The sequence below is a fragment of the Dromiciops gliroides genome, chromosome 4, assembly GCF_019393635.1.
Source record: "Dromiciops gliroides isolate mDroGli1 chromosome 4, mDroGli1.pri, whole genome shotgun sequence".
NCBI lineage: Eukaryota > Metazoa > Chordata > Mammalia > Microbiotheria > Microbiotheriidae > Dromiciops > Dromiciops gliroides.
This window is the reverse complement of record NC_057864.1, coordinates 95794676-95815390: the sequence shown is the minus strand read 5'-3', so window position 1 is coordinate 95815390 and position 20715 is coordinate 95794676. Positions and strand designations below refer to the sequence as shown.

General features: G+C 39.9%; 1 protein-coding gene across 1 annotated transcript in view; it reads left to right on the top strand.

Annotated features, from left to right (window-relative positions):
• The first annotated feature begins 3189 nt into the window (after positions 1-3189).
• The window catches only part of ATP6V1G3 (ATPase H+ transporting V1 subunit G3), a 47079-nt gene continuing 29553 nt past the window's right edge, over positions 3190-20715 (top strand). The window contains exons 1-2 of the mRNA XM_043964121.1: positions 3190-3428; positions 17585-17709. Of these exons, the coding sequence (XP_043820056.1) occupies positions 17625-17709 (85 nt within the window). The 5' untranslated portion in view covers positions 3190-3428; positions 17585-17624. The remainder of the gene's footprint in view (positions 3429-17584; positions 17710-20715) is intronic.

The following is a 20715-nucleotide window of genomic DNA, read 5'->3' as shown; positions in this document are numbered from 1 at the left end:
GCAGCTAGGTGGCACAGTGAATAAAGCACTAGCCTTGGATTCAGAAGAACCTGAGTTCAAATCCAGCCTTGAGCACTTGATACTTACCAGCTGCGTGACCCTGGACAAGTCACTTAACTCTCATTGCCCTGCAAAAAAAAAAAAAAATAGAGAAGTCCAGAGGAGGAGTATGTTTAGAGGAAAAGATAGGGAAGATTCTTTTGGCAACTACGTCAAAGATAGAGTGAGGAAGGAGAAAACTGTAGCCTACCTAGGGTGCCATCACTATACTTTAGGAGAAAAGTAGTGACTGGTAGCAGAGGGAGGCAGGAAGGAGTCAAAATGAGAGAGTATAAAGAGAAATGAGAAGCCAGATGAACAGTGAGGGTTTAAGATGCTGCTGCCTGATTCGCCAGTGGCAAAAGTTCTAGTCATTCAGCATTCTGGAGTAGAATTCTGACTTGTATTCAGATTCAAGGGTTGTTCCTTAGGAGGGTGTAAGCGTTGGTGATGGACATAGGAGAAAAGAGCCATATGGTAGGTGGAGAGAGTTAGTGGCGATGAGGACATAGCTATGTAAGGGGAAGTATGAGTAGAAATGAAACTGCAGAAAAAGGGAAATTATTAAAAATATACTGAACAGCTGCTAAATTTACAAATGTATCTATTCAAAACATTAGTCAGTAAGCTTTCAACTTTGTGATAAGCTAAGTAAAAGGAATTTATCAACCTTTAAATGAAACACCACCAGAAAGCTTGGACTTTTTAATCAACCATTTTTTAAAAGTTCTAAATTAAGGAAGGAAATCAAATGCAAGTTCCTGAATATAGAATTTAGTTTCATACATAGACATCTCCACCACTAAAAACACAAAGCGGGAGGATGTTGAGGGAAGGATTCAATACCTCAATTTGTATTTTCTTTCTATTCTATTGTAGACTACTGGAGGGCAGGGTCTATGTCTTATTTATCTCTGTATCTCCTTGCATAGTGTCAGTCAGTCAATAAACATTTATCAAGTGCCTACTCTGTGCCAGGAAATATGCTAAGTTTTGGGGAAACAAAATAAGGCCAAAGACAGTCCCTGATTTCAAGTAGCTTGTAGTCTAGTGGGAGACACAATATGCAAACAACTATGTACAAACAAACTAGATATACAGGATAAATAGGAAATAATTAACAGAGAACAAGGCAGCTGGTTGGCACAGTAGTTAGACTGTCAGAATTAGAGTCAGGAAGACTCATCTTCCTGAGTTCAAATACATCCTCAAACACTTCCTAGCTGTGTGACCCTGGGCAAGTCACTTAACCCTGTTTGCCTCAGTTTCCTCATCTGTAAAATGAGCTAGAGAAGGAAATGGGGAGCTTCTCATATCTCTACCAATAATGGGTCACAAAAACTCAAACAGAACTGAGATGACTGATCAACAGCCGAAAGAATTAAGCAGGGTATTAATTAAGCAACAGTAAAATTGAGAGGGATGAGGAACAGCAGGACTTGTCCATTGTTCATTCCATTGGCATCTTAGTGCTGATTTTCTTTCCACTATATTAGAAACTTCTGCAGGGCAATGACAGTAAGACATAAATCATTTCTTATTTATTTTAAAATCTCCTTTCATGGTGTGCCTTGTATATTTCATGTAGGTACTCAAATCATTTTCTATCGAAATAAATCACTAAATAACTAAAACCAAGCTATGCTCCTAACTATGTGTTCTTAGGCAAAAACTATACCTCAGTTTCCTCATTTGTAAAACAAGAGGATTAGATTATTTTATCTGTAAGAGATTAACTGGGGACAGTCCTACAATAATTAATAGTAACTTGTATTTGTAGAACATTTTAAGATTTGCCAAACAAAGAAATATTGCTTGCTGTGACTTAAGCAGGCAATTTCAGCATCTCCATATCAAAAATTCCTCCAACTATATAAGTAAAGATTCATGACCAAATATTCAATTCAGCCATCACTATAACTCTTCAGTGATTACTCTGTAAGCTAGAAGACATCCTTTGTATCAACTTTGATAATATTGGAATGTTAAAATTATTAAGAAATGGTATTAGCTAATGAGATAATAAGTAGTTAATTGTACTTATCCAAACAAATTATATTTCATATGATAGCAGGATCTTAGAGTATTAAAATCAGTTAGTTGAGCAGGGCTTCAGAAGATAGAGAGTACAAACTCTACCTGAAGCATGTATACCCTCTACAATATTCCTGACTGAAGTAAAAGAGAGCAAATATATTCTTCAACTTAAAATGCCCTTTTGAAATATGAAGCCAGTGATGAAATAAAATTGCATCTAGAGAGGCAAAGGATCCAAAGATTCATCTCCAGAGTTATAGGGTCATAGATTATAATTTTAGAGCTGAAGAGACATTCAAGGCCATGTAATCCAACCCTCTTGTTTAGAGATGAGGAACTGAGGCCCACATAGGTTAAGTGACTTGTCCTAGACCGCATAGTTAATATAGAACTAACACTTGAACATAGGTTTTATGACTTTTAAGTCCAACTTTCTTTCCAGGGGCAGCTAGGTGGATAGATCACTGGCCCTGGAGTTGGGAGGACCTGAGTTCAAATCTCATCTCAGACACATTAACTATGTGACCCTGGGCAAGTCACTTAACCACAATTATTTTAAATATCCTGGGCTATCTCCAGTTGTCCTGATATCTATCTTGCCACTGGACCCATATGGCTCTGGAGGAGAGAGTGAGGTTGGTGACCTTGCACAACAGCCCTCCCTCACTTAAATCCGATTCACTGCAAGTCATGACATCAGGACATGATGTCATGGTCCTCTTCCAGAATGAAGGACAACCAACAACAGCTTTCTTTTCACTACATGCATTAGGAAAATCTGTCCTCTAATCCAAATAGCTGTATGACCTTCACCAAGTCATTTGACTTCTTAGTGCTCAAAGAAACTGTGGCTTTGCACAGGTGGAGGGAGGTCCTCATCAATAATCCTCTATCCCTTTTGTCTATTCCCTAGCCCTATGAAATCACAGGTTGATTTTCCCAAAGTTAAAAAAAAATAATTTAGTTCCTGTTCAATTAGAAGCTTCAATTGCTACACCAAGTTAATTTCAACCCATCTGTAATTTCCTCTTTCATTGTGTTGAGGTCATGTTTCGAAATGGTAGGCTTTCAACAAACATTTGCAGTGGTCTCCAGGGACTGGGCCTCCCCTCACTAATGCTTCTACCCTATATGGAGCCAGTAACAATTTAGGGATCTAAATAATGCCATTCAGGGACCCTTATGACATCATTTGGGATTTAAGAAGAAATGTTATGCTTTATGAACTTCTGAATGAGGAATGTTCACTGAATCAAAGGGATACTTCTCCCAGGTGTCTGAAGAAGAACATCACATCTGAATCTTGGGGACTGGTACCCTGAGATAGAGAGGGGGGGAGGATTCCTGGGCAGGTAAGGACATCTGTGGGGGTGGGACCAGGCTAGAGGAAGAGGTGGGCCTTGGAAGAGAAGGTCCCTATTCTAGGATTTCTTCATGAGAACAATGAGGCAGGGAGAACTTGGTCTCCTGCCACTGGGAACAGACAAAGGAATGTTCTTAACTTAGGATTCAGGGGGGAGGGAGGGAAGGAATCCATCTTTATTTTTGTTAGCCTCTAACTGAAACTTAGCATTTTTAATAAACATTATTCTCAGAAGTGTCCTGTAGGGGACAGCTAGGTGGTACAGTGGATAGAGCACCAGCCCTGGAGTCAGGAGTACCTGGGTTCAAATCCAGCCTCAGACACTTAACACTTACTAGCTGTGTGACCCTGGGCAAGTCACTTAACCCCAATTGCCTCACTAAAAAAAAAAAAAAAAAGAAGTGGTCTATAGACTTTACCAGACTGCCAGAGGATTTTGAGGTACACAAAGGGTTAAGAACCCCTACTTTAAAGATTCCCTCCTATGTGCTGTTCAGCACACATAATAGATCAGGTCTGAAGAGCAACGCCTGGAACCTCCTTTAGGGAGCTCTGGAGGGGACAGTTGAGAGCTAAGGAACCATGGCAGAGAACCAGTGTGGCCTAAGACCAAAGTTACGAGTCGTGCCGGTCAGGAGGAACAAAGGAAGAGAGTAGTACCTGTCGCCACCTTCTGGGAGCTCCTCAAAACTGCAAAAAGAGAAAACACCTTGAAGGTAGCTAGGTAGATTCTTAGCTATAGAATCAGGAAAAGCAGAATTTAAATCCTGCCTTAGACATTTATCAGCTCTTTGTGCCTCAGTTTACTGATCTGTAAAATGAGTGGATTAGGCTAGATAGCCTCTAAAATACTTTTCCAATTTCAAATCTGTGATCCTATCAATCTATTGGAAGTAGCTAGGTGGCTGAATGAATAAAGTATGGTTTGGAGTCAGAAAGACCTGAGTTCAAATCTGACCACAGACATTTAGTACTTGTGTGGCCCTGAGCAAGTCACTTTACCTCTATTTGCCTTAATTCACTGGAGAATTAAATGGCAAACCACTCCAGTATCTGCCAAGAAAACCCCATGGACAGTACTGGTATGTTATGGTATGGTACATGGAGTCAGAGTCATAAGAAGTGGGACCAAATAACAACAATTAACAAGCCAGGACTGTGTCTGCTATGCCAGTAACTGAGATATACTTTTGGCAGAGAGCTGCTCATTGGAAAGTGTGTTTTCTCAGAGCTCCGCTACGAGATCTGTTTGATTTTCTGTAGACTTTCAATAACATTTTTCCTTTTTAGCTTTGTGAACTGTGCACTTGCAAAGGGAACAGATGTCTGGATGCTAGCTGATCTAAGAAGAACAATTACCCCAAATTTTCTGGGTGGCAGTTCATGAGAAACTCTTCAAAGTGAACCCGGAATCTGTGTTGTGAAAGCCCTTGACACACAAGGATTACATTTTGAGGGCTCGTCTGGAATTTTTTCACAAATAACATTCCTGAAGTGATGTTGGGGCAGCACTAAAACAGTTATGAAACTATCCTTTCACAGGGGAAAAACCAAGAAAATGGCTTTTCAGTTATTAGAGGACTAGAGAAAGCTATGGGGTACAGTGGATAGAGTGTTGGACTTGGAGTTAGGAAGACTCGAGTTTAAATCTATCCTCAGACACTTACTAGCTCTGTGACCTTGAGCAAGTCACTTAGCCTCTGTCGGCCTCAATTTCCTAATCTATAAAATGGGGATGATAATAGCACCTACCTCTTAGTTTTTTGTTAAGATCTAAGAAAATATTTATAACACACTTTATAAAACCTTAAAGCACCAAATGAATGCTAGTTTTCTTCTTATTATTATTATTGACTTCGAGATTGATAAAACACAAACACTAATTGCTTGGTGAATGTTACTGAATGTTGATAAGGGTACCACTTAAAAGACCCTACAGACTGCTTTGAAATTTGGGGGCACATTTAGAATTAGGAATAGGATATTAAGGAGAGAGGCTAGAAAATACAAATGACGTCTTGTATGAATTTTCTAAGGCAGTAGAGCTTCCCAGATTTCCTGGATAAGTGAGGGGAGGAATAGAGAGAAAAGAAGAGAGAGAGAGAGAGAGAGAGAGAGAGAGAGAGAGAGAGAGAGAGAGAGAGAGAGAAGCCATTATAAAATCCCCTACTTCTGGGGCAGCTAGGTGGCACAGTGGATAGGGCACTGGCCCTGGAGTCAGGAGTACCTGAGTTCAAATCCAGCCTCAGACACTTAACACACACTTACTAGCTGTGTGACCCTGGGCAAGTCACTTAACCCCAATTGCCTCACTAAAAAAATAAATAAATAAAATAAAATAAAATCCCCTACTTCATACACTGAGGACTGAAGAGACTGACTTTCCTAGTGAAGGAAAAGAAAATAGGAGATCAAGTCAGAAATGAAAAAACTGTTATACTGGAACAACTCCCTACCAGGCAAAAATATAGCTATGATGCTAGATGTATGAGCACAGGTCCTTGGGTAGGGGCATAAGCATTGTTTTACCAGTATGGGTGATTTTCATAGGTCTAAGGATTTCCTACTTTGGAGCAGATAGTTACATTCTCTTAACATACATTCCTAGACAGTTACCTAAGTAGTAAGAGTTAGTCAATCAGTCGCTAAACATTTATTAGGCATGTACTATGTGCTAGGCATCAAGCTAAGCACTGAAGTCACACACAAAAATGTTAAATGACTATTCCAAGGTCACCAAGTCAGTTTGGAATGTTAGCAGTGGAACTGAAATCCAGATCTTTTAAGATTTTGATGCCAACTCTATTCATCATATCATGCTTCATTTTGGTCTGGCAGATAATATGTTGGATTTCTGAATGGATATCCTATAAAAATATCATTTTTCTCAAGACACTATTGTTCTTGGAAGAAAGGAGAAATCTAAACCCTGGCTAGCATATGATATGGAGAGCCATAAGAATTGGAAGGTGTCAGACAAAGGAAAACAATAAGTCTACTTAAGAACCTTGCTGTTGGTATTGTTGTTAAGTCATTTTCAGTTGGTTCTGACTCTTCATGACCCCGTTTGGGGTTTTCCTGGCAAAGATATTGGAGTAGTTTGCCATTTCTTTCTCTATTCATTTTACAGCTAAGGAAACTGAGGCAAACAGGGTTAAGTGACTTGCCCAGGGTCATATAGCTAGTAAGTGTCTGAGCCCAGATTTGAACCCAGGAAGATGAGTCTTCCCAACTCTAGGCCTGGCATTCTATCCACTGGGCCACCTAGCTACCCTCTTGAGAACCCTAGAGGATTTGTATTTGATATGTATGCTACAAATGGAAAACCCATCGTTATTCTTCTCACACTGTAGTTGTTCTCTTTGGCATCTATCTTGATGGAGAATATGAATGTGTTGTATATATGTATGTATGTATTATGTATATACTCATATATATGTATTGTTGTTGAATTGTTTCAGTCATGTCTGATTCTTCATGAACCCATTTGGGATTTCCTTGGCAAAGATACTGGAGCAGTTTGTCATTTCCTTCTCCAGCTCAATGTATACGTATATGTATGTATAAATATATGGATATATACACACATATATATTTATACACACAAATATACCATGGTATATTTATGCAAATAAAAAACATTTGTGTTTTCGAGCCTCTCTATTTAACATTTCTAAATTCTTAGGGATTCTAAACCTGTCCCAAGATTCCAAACCAGTCTGAAGGGTCTTTTAAGGGATGCCTTTATCATTATTCAGTAATCAACAGTGTTTTGTGTGGGGCTTCATTCATCCCAAAGTCTGTAACTAGTACTTATATAGTGCTTTATGTAGGAGTGTATTTATATACACAAATACACTGTGGTCAAAATTGTGCTTATTTTATATAGGCTGGTTTAGTTTTCTATTAAGAGGGTTTAGAGACTGGTGTCTGAATTACTGTGGACTTGGCTTCCTTGCTTCTTATGGCATATTAAAATGTAGACCTGGGATATATGTAGTTTAAATCTAAGTTCAGAAATTGAATTCCTTTTCTTAGACAATACTTTCTTGACCAGGTCTTTATACCTGAATCTGTCTTTCTCTTCTAAAACCTATGCCTTCAATGGATGGCATTGATGAAAACACCACCTATGTCTCTAAGGTCTTAGTGATGCTTCCTGGATTTCTTCTGGCAGCATCACATATATCCCCATGAATCACCAAAGTGGGTGGAAGGCATATGGTTTAAAAAGTCTCCAGAGGTGCCCTGTCAGATCTGGGATTCATGCACAGGGAAGACATAAGATCTCTCCATTGTTGTTATAAGGGGAGCAGCTAGCTGCCTCAATACCCCTCAGCAGGGAATCACCAATCACTTGCTACTCATCTCTTCTTCCTCTATCCCTCAGAGTTGCAGAAGAATTGCACACAAATTCTATAGCTTGCCAAAAGAAATGAACATGATTGGCAGAGATTTGGACTTAACTGAAGCCGAGTTCTTGTTAAGAGAATAGCAGAAATTATAAATTACTGATGGATGATTGTATAAGGGACTCTAAACTAAGTGAATGTAGACAGTCTGAGCTACTCAAAGAACGTGGGTTAGTACATGTGAAAGTCATTCATGATCATGTCATGCACGTAAGCAAAAAGAAAATTCTAGACCTACTATGAAATCAGTCCTACCAGTCACAAATGGCAGATAACCCAGATAAAATTGTGAAACTTGAGCCCTGTGTGTTCAAAGAAAGGGTTGTATTTTTTTTTTCCAACTCTTTCCAAGAGTCTTCAGAGTTGGTATGTGTGGTGTTCTCTTTGAAAAGGAATCAAAATATCAGGAGCAGTAGTGATGGACCACTTCATGCAATACATGCATAAATACCTATCCAACCCAGAATCAGGGAGCCTCCCAGGTGGCCAAAGTGTTATAGGATTAAGTATTTCTCATGCTATAGATTTCCTAAAAAGATTTAGTCAGATCTTGAGATTTTGAAAGCAAATTCCTAAGTATTTGACTTGACAGATAGATAGATAGATAGATAGATAGATAGATAGATAGATAGATAGATAGATAGATAGAGGAATAGAGGAATATGTAGACAGACGTATAGAATATTTATTGAGCATTTATGTGTCAGGCTCTGTGTTAAACTCTGGGGATACAGATACAAATACAAACAAGCAGGAAGACTTCTGCCCTCAAAAAGCTTACATTCTAATGGGGGGAAACAACACATCATAGGGAACTAGAAAGCTGGTGGAGGGATTGGGGGAGCATAGTGAGGAGGCTTCAGGAAAGGGTCGCGGTAGCCTGATCCCTGGCTCAGCTATCAAAACTGAGAGGAGGCCAGGACTAGAGTCCTAGTTTCAGATGGGTTGGGAGATTGAGGTCATGGTAGAGAGACCTCAGGAGGTAGATGATGGTAGCTACTGTTCTCAGGGAGACTAGATAATGCAAAAAGCTCATCTATCAGAGCCTGGGGAGATTTAGCTTGTGGAGATTTGGATAATTCTACACAATTGCCTCAGAGACATTCTCAGAGACTTCAGAGATTCATATCAAGAGGAATCTGGGTGTTTTGTCAGTCAGCTCCTGGACATGTGCTCAGGGATGGGGGAAGGGAGAGGTATTGCCATTCTCCCCATGTGTCTGAAGCAGAACAGATGTGTCAGAACCTGGTGTTAATAACTGAGATCCTCCTGAAGAAGGGGAGCATCCGGATTCCCGGTTCCTGGATCAGCATTTGTGAGGCCAGCATCATTAGGAGTAATATCAAATGAAGAAAAACTCCCCACATGAAGCAGGCAGAACCAGACCAGGAACAACCTAGAGGCATTCTCCCAAGGAGTGGGCAAGGACAGCATTTAAAGAAGGCCAGGTCTGAGTAATGTGTGAGATACTATCTGAGGGAGTTAGGGAGGAGCCATGACAAGGAACAACACCCCCTAGGAGCTGGAGTCTCAGATGGGGCTTGACCTGGCATCTGTTGCTGGCTACCCTAAGGTATGCAGAGCTACAGGAGGGGCTGCTTTGAGGAACATTGCCGGCTAGGGGCTGGACTGCCTATAGCAGCACACCTGCTAGTGCCTGCTGGGAGTTGTGAAAACCTGCAGGAAGAGCCACTGTGGGGTGGGGGGCTTCACAGAACTGCAGGAATCAATGTCTATGGGGACCCTGACCTTGTCCAGCCAGACCACAGACAGGCCATTGGAAGCAGGTTATTCACTGGAGAGTGCTTCTTTGCCCAAAGTTTCTAGTCCATTTCCTACACCCTTTCAATAAAACTTTCCTTTCTTTGATTTGTGTATGGTTAGCCTGCAAGGGGGTTGGCACCAACAAACTATGGGACATCATGTGGAAATTTTCTCAGATTTTTGAAGTGGGGCCTATGAGTCCGAGAAATGAGAAATTCCATAAAGTGAACCTCAGTAATCTGCATGGTGAAAACCCTTTCACACATGAGTTATACACACTTTATTTAACTAGGTTACACACTTTTAATTCAATGAACATTTACTTAGTAAATGTTCCTTAACCAAAATCCCATATTTATGGGTCCAATATCTTTGATTTGCCCATTCTTTTCCCCCAAACCATGAATGAAATATTTTTTTGTGTACTCAGCAACTATGAGAAAAGTGGTAAATCCCACTCCCCAAATATTCTGAAAAACTCACCAGTTTCAATTGCTGTCAGCAGATATTTTTGTACGTGCCCGGAAATTCATGTTTGGTGACCAAGTTCCACAATTGACTTCTCTTTTGTCTATGAATCTGTCTGAGTTTATGTATTTAATTGCAAAATCTTGATGGAAATAAAAACAGATTCTTTAAAAAGTGACAGCTTTCTGACATTAAATGCAGAAATGCAAAACAAAGGCAAGTACTGTAGTTGAAATGGTAACTCTGAGTACTGCATAATAAAGAGTAAGGAATGTTGCCTATTATAGTCATCCTGCATCAGCCCTGCCCTCAATATTGTTTTCTGGTGACAACTTCCCACTATAAGTGAATTGTTCTGTAACTGAAATTGTACCTGGACAGCTAAAGGACTTGCATGAAGTGAAATAGTAAGAGGAGAAAGTACCTTTTAAAAAAAACTACTTAACAGGAAGCAAGGAACCCAACAGGGCTGCATACTTTGCTATTGTTTTAGGATTTTTTTTTATGGAATTAGATACTGATTAGCTATATCTTTCCATATTCCTTTCTTCTCTCAAATCTATAGCATGAGTTTAAGGAGTAGAAAACAAAGACTATCATAAAATCATTTGGCAGATTATGAGGGAAGTAATCATGTCCTCAGTTTTTTATCCTGATCGTTGGTCCCCTCCTTATACAGAATAATGACAATTTTTAAAAATTGAATTGAATTTTAAATAAGTTTTTGGGAAGGGCCTGCCATGCATTCGGCTTGGGACTCCACCAATGCAGATGAGTCGTTGTTCAAGTCATTTTTCAGTCCTGACTCCATTTGTGGTTTTCTTGGCAAAGATACTAGAGTGGTTTGTCACTTCTTTCTCCAGCTCATTTTATAGATGAGGAAACTGAGGCAAACAGGGTTAAGGGAATTGCCCAGGATCACACAACTATTAAGTGTCTGAGGCCAGATATGAACTCAGGAAGATGAGTCTTTCTGACTCCAAGCCCAGCACTCTATCCACTGTGCCACCTGACTTCCCAGATGAATAGTAGATGAATAAATAAATGGATGGATGGGTGAATGAATGAAAAAGAATTTATTAAAAGAGTTAGCATTTCTTATAGGTTTTAAGATTTGCAAAATACTTTAGGGTACTATTTCATTTGGCCCACATAAAAACCTCAGAGGAAGGTGTTATTATTATCCCCATATTACAGACAAGGGAACTGAGGCTGAGACTTGCTCAAGATCACACAGCTACTAAATACCTGAGGCAGAATTTGAACTCAGGTCTTCCTGACACTAAATCCGGCACTCTATGCACTGAATTATCTAGCTGTACTGTGTGCCCAAAAAGTGCTGTATTAAACACTGGGATACAAAAGAAAGGAAAGGATGTCCCTGTTTTCATAAAAATTACCTCCAATTAGGGTAATGCAACCCATGTAGAAGGGTTCAGGGTCAGGGCATAGGAAAAGCTTTGCTGAGTACTTTTTAGGATTCCATAGTAAGGCTGATGGCAAGGCATATATATGCTGTAGCTCATTTCTTTTTCTTTTTTTTTGTGGGACAATGAGGGTTAAATGACTTGCCCAGGGTCACACAGCTAGTAAGTGTCAAGTGTCTGAGGTCAAATTTGAACTCAGGTCCTCCTGAATCCAGTACTGGTGCTTTATCCACTGCGCCACCTAGCTGCCCCCTGCTGTAGCTCATTTCTTCTTGACTGTGCCAAAATCTGGTGACAAGACCTTTCTTTTTCCTGGGTCTTCAGTGCCTACAGATACTGAGAAGGCTTTGGCTGTTGCACCTGAGGAGTCAGTTGTTGAGTTTACTCCCCTTAATTCATATGTGTCCTCCACTCTTTCTCTCTGCCATGTGGCAGAGTAATAACTATATGTGTCTCTCTGCCACAAAGTACCTTTGTACTTTGAGTCCCCAAGGACTTTCCCCAGAGATCCTGTGTGTATAAGAAGAGAGTATATCCCCTGGGTTTGGGGAAATGTTGTCATACCAATTGTTCTTGCTATATCATCTTGGTAAATAATTTTCTAAAAAGCTAATTGAGGTTACTGGCTGAAAATCAGTAGGAAATACAGTGGGGATTGGGAGGGACAAATCTAGAAACCCAATGCCTCAAGGTTACTCTTAGAACTCTAAGAAAGAAGAGTAGCTACATACTAGGAACCCAACTTGCCAGAGGTGGATGCAAGTTGCGGGAGCGAGGGCGAGGAAGGTAGTTGTAATCCATGTTGTGTGAGGTGGTAATATTCTATATGGCAAGTGACCTTTTATTACCAAAAAGGTAGCCCTAGACCAGGGCTACTTAAACTGTGGATTGCAAACCCATAGGGGGTCATGTAACTGAATGTGGAGGTCCTAAAAATTTGGCAACAGTAAAAGGTTATTTATACCTATTTTATATTCTTATGTACCAAGGGTCACATAAAAATTTCTCAGGCAAAAGGGGGTCATGAGTAGAAAAAGGTTAAGAAGTCCTGCCCTAGAACGTAACTACCAATGGCACTTATCACTTTTGTGGTCTCTATGACGTTGAGCAAGTTTTAACTACTCTGGGGTTCAGTTTCCTCATCCTTAATATGAGGGGTTTCAACTAGAGACAAACCCACAGAAAAATTAATTCTCACAAAAGTGTGACTGATATTAGGTCAGCATGTATTTGTGGAAGGGGGTAAAGAAAGCATAGGCTGGGAGACAGAAATCAAACACCACTGACTTCACAGTTTTGTCTAGGCAGGTCTATTCGTTACCCTCTGTTGTGCTCAGACAAATTAAACAGACAGAGGCTCCCTGCAGAGCTCATAGAAGCAATGATAGGCCATGTTAGGAGTAAATGTTCAATTAGACCTCAGGTCAGCTGACCCCCAGTCCCAATTTCTCTTTCATTCTCTTCCTTTCTTTCCTGGTTTGTTTCTTTCTCTTTCTCTTTTCCTTTTTTCTTTCTCCTTTTTCTCTCTCCCTCTTTCTCCCTCCCTCCATTTCTTCTGCCCTCCCTCCCTCCTTCTTTCCTTCTTTCCTTTCTCCCTCCCTCCTTTCCTTCCTTCATTTCTTCTTTCCTTCCTTCCTTCCTTTTTTCTTTCCTTCCTTCCTTCATTTCTTTCTCCCTCCTTTCCCTCTGTTCCTTTCTCCCTTCCTCCCTCCCTCCCTCCCTCCCTCCCTCCCTTCCTTCCTTCCTTCCTTCCTTCCTTCCTTCCTTGCTTCCTTCCTTTCTTCCTTCCTTCCTTCCTTCCTTCCTTCCTTCCTTCCTTCCTTCCTTCCTTCCTTCCTTCCTTCCTTCCTTCCTTCCTTCCTTCCTTCCTTCCTTCCTTCCTTCCTTCCTTCCCTCCTTCCTTCTTTCATTCCCCTAGCTTCCCCAGCCTGCAAAGGCAGTGGCTCTTCATAGGCCTAAACTCTCTGCTGATCAAGCACAGGTGATTTGAATCTGTTTCATTTCCTGCCTGAGCCTGTTCTCCCCTCCTTAGACAGCCTGATGCCCTTCCCTCACTCCAATCCCAGGGGCTTACCATATTGGTGCCAGACAACATGTGATTTTGACTTTTGCTCTACTGAATTCAAAACTCCCTGACCTCAAACTACCTACCAGTTTCATCCTCTCCAGTAGCAGCAACTACAGACTTGTGATTTGGTCCCAGACCAAATTTCTCAGTTCCTCTAAGGCAAGGGATTCTTAACTGGTGGTCCATGAATGTGGTTTTTAAATAGTTTGATAACTGTATTTCAATATAATTGTAATTTCCTTTGCAGTACTACGGATTTTATTTTCTGCATTTAAAAGTATAGCTCCTGAGAAAGGGTCCATAAGTTTCTCCAGGCTACCAAAGTGTTCCATAAGTCAATAAAGTAGTCAATAAACATTTATTAGATACCTACTGTGTGCCAGGCACCATGCCAAGTGTATACAAAAAGAGACAAAAGAGAATTCCTCCCCTCAAAGAAATCACAGTCTCATCAGAGACAACAAACATGACACCCCCCCACCAAAGAAAGGTCAAGAACCCTTAGATCTACAGGTATAGTTGGCAGCAAGGCTAATTATAAGAGGGTAGGTCAATACAGGGGATTTTAAATATATGTCCAATGTTCTTTTGGGGGGGAGGGTGGGCAGTGAAGGTTAAGTGACTTGCCCAGGGTCACACAGCTAATAAGTATCAAGTGTCTGAGGTCTGATTTGAACTCAGGTCCTACTGAATCCAGGGCCAGTGCTTTATCCAAGAGCCAGTGTTCTATCCTCAATGTTCTTAATTCTAAAACATGTCCAAAAATGTCACCAACTTTATATGGCAGGGGTTATAAATACAACTGACTCAAATACAGTATTAAAGGTTTGTAGTTCCCTAAGTGGAAAATGGAATTCACCTTATGAACTCTGCCTCCTGTGTTAAGACTGATTCATCCTTGGCTCTTGAATTCTCTTATCTAGCACTATTGTTCCTCTTCCCCCATTTGTTCCCAGCCAAAGGTTTCTGTCTTCTGTAATTAGAGAAGCATCCAACCCCCTTCCTCCTTGGAGAGCCAGATGGAATCTGGTGCTCATACAGTTGTGTCCAATTTTTCATGACTCCATTTGGGGTTTTGTGGCAAAGATACTGGAGTGGTTTGTCATTTCCTTCTCCAGCTCATTTTATAGATGGGGAAACTGGGGCAAACAGGGTTGGGTGACTTGCCCAGAGTTGCACAGCTAAGTGTCTGAGGCTGGATTTGAACTCAAGAAGATGAGTCTTCCTGACTCCAGGTCTAGCCACTATACTGTCTAGCTGCCTGAAGCAGGTGCTACATTACCATCCTCATTTTATGGATTAGGGAGACTAAGGCTAATGCATCAGGATAGTAGTAGCGTTAGAGGCGAAAAGGGGGAGAGAGGGCTATACTGAAAAATATTGACAGGACTTGGCAATAGACTTGAGTTCAAATTCTACCTCTGGAACTCAGTAGTGACCCATTAGCCTCATTGTTGACTAGTTTTCAAAGTTGTCCATTAATAAAGATTACATATGTCCCAATGTAACTTCTATTCATTTTTTGAAGATTCTAATTTACTCTCAAGTCACCCCATTATTTCCTGTGACAACAGATTCAATCAGACTATTATAAACTTCTACCCCCATAATAAGAGCTATAGAGAATGTTTACATGATACATTTCTATAGACAACCAAAGAAAATTTAGCACCTCTGTCTTCTGAGGCCTAGAAGAAGAAAGAAAAAATAAAATATTCTTCCCCTTCCAAATAAATCAAGGATCACCTTCCTTTAGAGATTTCTAAAACACTTGCATCAAATAAATTATTTACACTAGACACATCACCAAAGAAAATGTTTGAAATTCCCATCACCTGAACAAAAATAAGGTCTTAAACGATAATTTCTACCAAATTTCAAGAGGGCAGCTAGGTGGCACAGTGGCTAGAGGACCAGGCCTGGAGTCAGGAAGACTTGAGTTCAAATCCAGCCTCATACACTTACTAGCTATGTGACCCTGAGCAAGTCACTTAACCCTGTTTGGCTCTGCTTCTTCATCTGTAAAATGAGCTGGAGAAGGAAATGGCAAACCACTCTAATATCTTTGCCAAGCAAACCCCAGATGGGGTCACCAAAAGACAGACACAACTCCACAAAGACAAAGAGAACTTCAACACAGTAATCAAGATATTATAAATAAAGGTATAACTTACTCTTTCAGAAAAGATCCTTGGTCTCCCAAACCAGAACTGATCTGGGCCTCTTGTTCTCCTCAAGCCACAACTCCCACCCTCTTAACCGCCCCTGACCTGTATTGTAATCATTTGTGTACATGACACATTCCTCCACTAGACTTAGCTTCTTGAGGGCAGGAACTGTTCTTTTGTTTTTAATCTTTGTGTTCCCAGCACCTAACACAAAGGAAACATTAAAAATTAATAAGCGGGGCAGTTAGGTGGCGCAGTGGATAGAGCACCGGCCCTGGAGTCAGGAGTACCTGAGTTCAAATCTGGCCTCAGACACAACACTCACTAGCTGTGTGACCCTGGGCAAGTCACTTAACACTAATTGCCTCACTGAAAAAAATAATTAATAAGCGATTCTTGAATTGAATACAATCCCTTCTCCCTGCCTGTGAAGGAATTTCACAGCTCCCTTTTGGTCATGTTGCTTCATTGCTAAAACTCAAGGACAGCGTTAACCCGATCTCCAGGTTGCTCTGATCCATCCTCAACAAATTCAGTCATCATTTCCTATAAGACCTTAGTTATTCAAATCTAATTTAATACTCATCTTGTAAAACTCTGAAAGAACATTGGTTTGGGAGTCAAAAAAGCTGTGTTCAAATACTGACTCTGTCACTGAATGTCTGACCTTGTACAAGTCACTTAATCTTTTCCTGTCAGTTTCTTTATCTATAAAATGATAGCTTGGACTAGATACTAAGCTCTGTCTCTCTCTCTGTTTCTGTGTCTCTGTCTCTGTCTCTCTCTCTCAGGCAATTGGGGTTAAGTGACTAGCCCAGGGTCATGCAGCTAGTAAGTGTCTAGGGTCCAAGGCCAAATTTGAACTCAGGTCCTCCTAAATGCAGGGCCATTGCTCTATCCACTGCACCATCTATCTGTGCCTAGACTAAGGTCTCTTATGGCTCTGAATATATATAAAAATAATAATAATAACTGACTAGATAATGCTTCAGACATTGGAGAGTACTTTATAGACATTATTTCATTTGACCCCCAACAACAAGTCTATAAAGATTGTATTTCAGATATCTACATTTACTAGACAAGAAAATTGAGGCTTAGAAAGAGTAAATGGGGGGCAGCTAGGTGGTGCAGTGGATAGAGCACCGGCTTTAGATTCAGGAAGACCTGAGTTCAAATCTGGCCTCAGACACTTAACACTTACTAGCTGTGTGACCCTGGGCAAGTCACTTAACCCCAGTTGCCTCACCAAAAAAAAAAAAAAAAAAGAAAGAAAGAAAGAAAGAGTAAATGTCTCATCTGTGGTCCCATACACCAGAGTTCCATCAGAGATGGAATTTGATTCCATGTCTTCCTGATGCCAAATCCAACATTCTCTTGTTATGCTGCTCTAACCCTGCTCTCTTAACTTAGGTTTCTTTTCTTTTCTTTTTTTTCTTTTTGAAAGATCCTGTTCAATCTTTCTTCTTTTTTTTTTTTTTTAGTAATAAACATTTTTATTTAAAGTTTTGAATTGCACATTTCATCCCTCCTTCCCTCCCTTCCCTCCCCTCGCCCTGAGGCAGTATACAATCAGATATAGGTTACTGGTATCAGGTTTCTTTTCATCCCAAGTAAGACAGTTCTTAAGTTACCCAAACTTCAAGTTCTCTTAAAGTCCCTAGAAATAAAACACCTTAATTTTCTGAATTGAACTTTGCTTTTTATGAGTGCTATGGCTATCTGGACTGAGCTAGCTAGTTTGATGCTAGACAGTGATGCCCAGAATCTGTTGACAAAACATTCCAAGAGATGTGATGATAACCGAAAGTATAAATCTCTCTCACCACCACCCCCAGGGATCAAAGTTCCTCAAAGCAGCCTGATCCCAAGGAGAAAATGATGGCCAGCGAGTCTCAGGGAATCCAGCAACTCTTGCAAGCAGAAAAACGAGCCAAAGATAAGGTGGACGAAGCCAAGAAGAGTAAGTTCTCACTCGTCTCAATGGTATTTGCTTTTTTAATGGTCATTGAATGCCTGGTTTCTAAATACTGATCTGATCTGACTCAGAAATGAAACGGATTTCCCTGAACCCAAACCAGAGTTAGGAAATGGAGAGCTTCTCACTGGGAGGTAAAGGCTGTCTTATATACCTACTGCTTTCTTGGCTCCAGTTCATTTTCTCAAGAGGGTTTGTAACTAAATCCTTAAACAGATTCCCCTCTTAATTGCTTTTCATTTCCAGATTTTAAAATATTCCCATCATATGGTTCAGCTGTCTGCAAGCTAAACTCCAAAGCTAGCATTTCTAACTGTGTTTCTCAGTAGTTCCTCTAATTTTCTCTCCTTCTTCACACTGGCAGGCTACAGCTGGATGTAAGGAAGTCTCTTGAGCAAGTTAGTCTCTTACCCTTTCTGAGCCTCTGTTTCTCAATATAAAAGGAATAACACATTTTACCAATAAGACTGCTGTTAAGGTCAAGTGAGGTCACTCAGTAAAGTTCTTTGCAAAAATTAAAGCACTTTATTAATGTCAGTTATCAATTATTACTATTATTTTGTTCTTACCATTTTTAATAGAGTTCAGAAAGAAATTGTGCTTGAGCCTATCATTCTTTTATATTTAATGTTACAGATAGTATGAATTCTGCAATAATTATTATTACTATCTTAGTGAGTCTGTCAAAAACTATAGAAGAAAAAATGAGGAACAAGGTAATCTATTTAAAATATTCTTAGAAGGCAGCACATGTAGTGGTTGGTTTCAGAGGGCTGAACTCATATTAATAGACAAGAGCTACAGGGAGGCAGACTTAGGCTAACTTCCAAAGAATTAGGATTATCCCAAAGTGAAATGTGCTACTATAGAAGGTACTAAGTGCACCTCTCTTCCCTCAAACTTGGAGGTCTTCAGGCAAAGACTAAAGGATCAATTATTGGAGATATCATAGAGAGGATTATGGGTTAGATTCAATGTTGATATTATCTGAGGTCCTTTGCAACCGTGATCCTGGATTTATGAAACCTGGACTCAAATCCCAATTTTCTCAGCTCTGTGATCTCGGTCAAATTACTCAAACTCAGTTTCCTTATCTTTATAATGGGGATAATAACAATAGCTCATTTTTCTATCACATGCCAAGGTTTATAAGCTGCTTTCCACACAATAATCCTATGAGGTAGACAGGCCAAGTACATTTCATGATTCCTGCCCCTACCTATCTATAGATTTATTTCATATTAGAATCAATTTCACATTATAATATATAATTCATATATTATTAATTTCATATTATAACCAATGAGATAATAATGGATATAGAGTGATTTTATAAGTCATAAGCACCATATACATGCTATGTAAGGCAGGTATTCTATACTGTAACTAGGCATGTTGGAAATATTAGAGAGTGCTTAATTATGAGAGTAATGGCAATATTTCAACAGCATGAATAAATTCAAGTTAAAGTACCATTAATGTGAATTGTTTCATTTTAATTCAGATTGAAAAAGAAATAAAATGAAAGGAATGAATCATATTCATGACTTTGGAACACAAACCAGGAACTGGGAGCATTAAAAGCATAATCAAGCATTTCTCCTTTGAGGTAGAGAGAATAAGGTTGGTGGGCTTTCAGTCTCAGGATTAAGTTTCAATAAATTGGTGGAGCAGAAAGCAAGGGTGCTAGAAAGGCCACACAAATCAAAACCCCAAAAGCCTGTAGCGGTATCTGAAACTATTGAGATTTGAGTCATGGATTAATCACCTTCTGGAGACTCACAGATTCTGGATTATGCTATTCTGCTAGTGAACACAGATAGAAGAAACCATCACATGGTTTAGGGGATTAAACTGGATCATTGACATAAAAGTGCTTTTAGTCAGCCATTATTTATAAACTATTATCTAATTAAAACACCCATAGTTTCCTAGCAGAGAAAATATAGACCCAAGGGCAAAAATCTCTCTCTCTCTCTCTCTCTCTCTCTCTCTCTCTCTCTCTCTCTCTCTCTCTCTCTCTCTCTCTTCTCTCTTCTTCTTCTTCCCTCAACTTCTATCTTACTCATTCTTAAAGGTCTATTGTAATTATAGAGTCATAGGAACATAAACTCACAGATGCAAAGTTAGCAAGCACCAGAGGTCATCTAGCCCAACCCCTTCCTTTTAAACATTAATGGAGAGATTGTGGTATTTGGAATCAGGAAGTTGAGTTCAAATCCTTTCTCAGATACTTCTCATACACATGATCCTGGACAAGTCACTTAATCTCTCTCAGACTCAGTTTCCCCATTTGCGAAATGATCGTGATAATAACAGTATTCACTTCACAGGGTTGTTTTGAGGATCAATAGAGATAACCATGTAAATTGTTTTCAAACCTTAAAGTGATAGATATATAAATACTAGCTACTACTGCTATTGCACTGCTACTAGAGGAAAAGATGAGTCAATTTATAATTTTGCATATATGATCTGACCAGGCCACTCCCCTATTCAATAAACTCCAGTGGCTCTCTATTACTTCCAGGATTAAATATAAAATCTTCTGTCTAGTTTTTAATGCACTTCATAACCTGGCCCCTTCCTGTTTTTCCAGTCTTCCTCCATCTTACTTCCCTCCACACATTCTTCCACTCAATGATACCGGTCTCCTTGCTGTTCTTGACACACAACATTCCATCTTCTGACTGCACAAACTTTCCCCTGGCGATCTGTCCTCCGTGCCTTTCCCTCTCCCTTTCATCTTCACCTCCTGGACTTCAAATCTCAGCTCAAGTCCCCCTTTCTGCAAGAAGCCCTTCTCAATCTTCCTTAACCTGATTGCCTTGCCTCTGTGATAAAATCCCACCTTCTACAAGAGCCCTTTCCTGATCTTCCTTAATGCTCTTTACCTTTGTTGATTATTTCCAATTTATTCTCTATATACTTTGTCTTAACCTTGTTGTTCAGTCATGTCTGTGTCTTCATGACCCCATTTTGTGCTTTGCT